At 42.3% G+C, this 3,105-nt stretch overlaps 1 protein-coding gene across 1 annotated transcript; it reads right to left on the reverse strand.

The window, feature by feature from the left end:
- Positions 1-17: 17 nt before the first annotated feature.
- On the reverse strand, positions 18-368 carry LOC128276804 (cytochrome P450 4d10-like; the record flags this gene model as incomplete). Its single annotated transcript, XM_053015264.1, has 1 exon — positions 18-368. A coding segment is annotated over exon 1 (351 nt), but the record flags the coding sequence as incomplete, so codon positions are not given.
- Positions 369-3,105: the final 2,737 nt, after the last annotated feature.

Below are 3,105 nucleotides of genomic sequence, written 5' to 3' on the forward strand. Positions count from 1 at the left end.
ACACCCTAAATACATACGTCCGAATACGTACAGCGCGAAGACACGAGTCCATAGTCCATCTCGAGGAACCGATAGAAGAAAGCTTTGTTCTGGCTCGAAACTGATGTAAGAGCCTGCTGGATGATGTCTGGGTCCGAGAGGCACAGGATCGTCTTCGGTCCGAGCCTAAGGCGGAACATTTTGTCGTACTTCCGGTACAGCTCACACACCACACTGAACGTACGCTCCTCGGAGCCCATGAACAGATGCGAACAGCCGATGAGCGGATAGCTTCTGGGTCCACCAATATCCTTCACGGAGCTGCGGGTCACTCGGGCCCAGCACCAGAAGAGCGCCACTAGCAAAACGATTGCTGGTATGAAGAACATCTTCGAACCTTCTAGTTCAACCGACGGATCCAAACTGAGACCTAGCCACCCAACGTACCGATGGCCTGTAGGAGCCACGGAAACGGCCACATCATCTTTGCTTTAATGTAACTCGTTTGATGTCAACCGTTTTAGGACCAAAACCTAAGTACTAGCACAAAAAATCAACAGTTACTCTGCATTTGCGTAGTCTCAGCGGTTCACTGTCGAAGGCGAAGGTCAAAGACATGGCCACGTTTTTGACGCAAACAAAAATAGAAAAAGAAGAGAGTAGTTCATGATGCTTGTGAACCTTGTACTTGGTCTAATAAACGTGTCTAACCTATCTAACGTGACATCGTGTTGTATTTGAAAGATACGTGGTTAGTAGCTGGATCGACTGACAGGGCGAAGGTCTTTGCTACTGGCAAGGAGCAAATCCAGCATGCAAATCGGTGATTGATTTTCAAACAAATGTAAGTGAAACATTTTTTTGAAGTAATTTTTATAATCTTATCTTTACTTTCACTTGGTCAAATATTTTCGTCTACTGTATAATTATTTCGGTAACTTTATCAAAAAAAATGGCGCTATAAAAACTTACTAAACTGCATGGTTTACAGTAGTTGAGTTAAGCTGTTAAGAATAATTTGGTCATTTTGTTTGACGTTTGTTGAGGAATAGTCCAAACAATTTCGATAGCGATCTTTACAACTGTTCGACGTGTTTTGGCTAGAGTCTGAAACAAAAAGTGTAATCCTGTACCATGTTGATTCAGAGTGGTCCCTGTTAATTACTTCACGTTTGTTTACTGCAAGCATCTGCCGTGTCTGTAGGCTTGTTTATTCAGTCAATGAGCGGATAATACAAGCTGTCTCGCCATCGCTACTGTGCCATAAAAATATTATGAATGGCCCGAGGCTTTAATTGTGCATCTTTACGTTGCGCTGCTAATATGCATGAGATACGTTCTAGATCCGGTCTTTAGGGCCATTACTCTTGTTAGGATGCCTTCAACTCGCCATCAATGAACCGTAGCGGCTCCCTGAGTTGCTCGAGCTTCTTACTCTTTCTCTATCTCTCTTCTGTCTGTCCCATACTCTTGCCTCCAATGAGAGCAACATGAACAAAACAGTCAATAAACCTTTGTAGACCTATGCGTTTTTCATGTAAATGCACTACAAAACCCGCTACGTAGGATTGACATGAGTATTTCATTCTCGGCACTGGCCTTCTCTCGCAAACTCTAGTAACGCTTAGCATAACGCATGGACTAGGAATGTTCTTCAATTGAATTCTGATTATCATTTGCCCGAGCCGCATTCTAGTATTATGAAACCCCAAGGCTGAATCCCGTTCGAGATTGTTTACCATTTCGTTGTAACGAACATTTCTGCTGCCTCAAGATGGACAATGATACTATAGAACGCCCAAAATAGAAAATCCTGATCAGTTCATATTAAACTAACGTGTGATAACTTTAAGACGTTGAAAAAATAGCACGGATAAGCGTAAAGGAAAAGTACAACATACCCTGGAAGTAACAAATAGGACAAAAGTTACAGTAGAATTACTGTGCCGTGAAATGTGTCACGTAACGTTACTGTGGACAAAACCCCACCGCAAATAAGCAAATCGGAACAAGTAGATAGCAAAGCGACCATGGAGATATGCTTTCTACAGCCTAAAGCAAAACCAAAACCACATCCTAAAGAGCATTTTGATCTTAACTCGGCTCTCAACGAAGTGTAATAAAAGTGACATTAACGACGTCGGTAAAGGTGTTCAGACCGTGAGCGCAGTCAAAGATGCGAATGGATTACAAACAAAAAGTGTACAATTGTCGTCTCAACCTTACCTTACCTTACAGCCCAATAAAACACATTCTAGACGTACGGAAGCAGAAGCATTCTGTTTCGGTACATCCGGAAGCAAATGTAAATAATCAAACAGTCCAATAATAGTATTTATACTTTAAAATGAAATAAAAAAATAAACAAAACATTCCCAAGTATCACATTGGTTAAGTATAAATAATATGGCAACATAAAACAAGGACCGACATACCCTAGCGATTAAAAGGGATTCCGCTTCATGCATTTGAGATAATGCCTCCGAAGTAATACACTATTTGCGATCGGGTGGTACAGTTCACCTTCTGGCCATACCCTAAAACCCTTCCGCTGTTTCTACGGTTGTACCCGTTACATCGTAAGTTATCCTCTCTCGAAATGCGGTACTCCCAATTTTGGAATGCCTATTAAGACCGAAAAAAATGTATAGGATGATTGTTAGGAATTTGTTTCTGGCGAGCTTCTGGTTGATTCCGCATTCGTTCATCATCATCAGGATTGCTGCGCTCCTCGCTGGGAGCACAGTGCCGTCGTTGGAAGCTTCCAATATTCAGAGGTAGGTTCGTAGGTTCATTAATTTATATAGGTTCAAACACAATCCAGAGCGATCCTGTACCTTTGAGAGTTGTACGGTAACTCCCCCCGTTCAACAATCAGAATAGCAGACTATTCGGTATGTTCCAATTAATACCTTAGAATACGTCACATCAAGAACAAACGACAATAAGCGGTCTTATGTGACTCTGGCAAAAAGTGGTTTGGAAAGGCTTGACTGCGTAGCGGAGTAGACTATTTATTCACGGGTACGCCCCGATCAGCTTGCAGTCGTCGGGAAGCAGTTGAAGTGAGGTGTTAGTGAAGCATGTTCTGGCTTAGTTTAGTGCCGCTGTTGGCAGTAGTGTTGT

The sequence above is a fragment of the Anopheles cruzii genome, unplaced genomic scaffold (assembly GCF_943734635.1).
Source record: "Anopheles cruzii unplaced genomic scaffold, idAnoCruzAS_RS32_06 scaffold02512_ctg1, whole genome shotgun sequence".
Classification (NCBI taxonomy): Eukaryota; Metazoa; Arthropoda; class Insecta; order Diptera; family Culicidae; genus Anopheles; species Anopheles cruzii.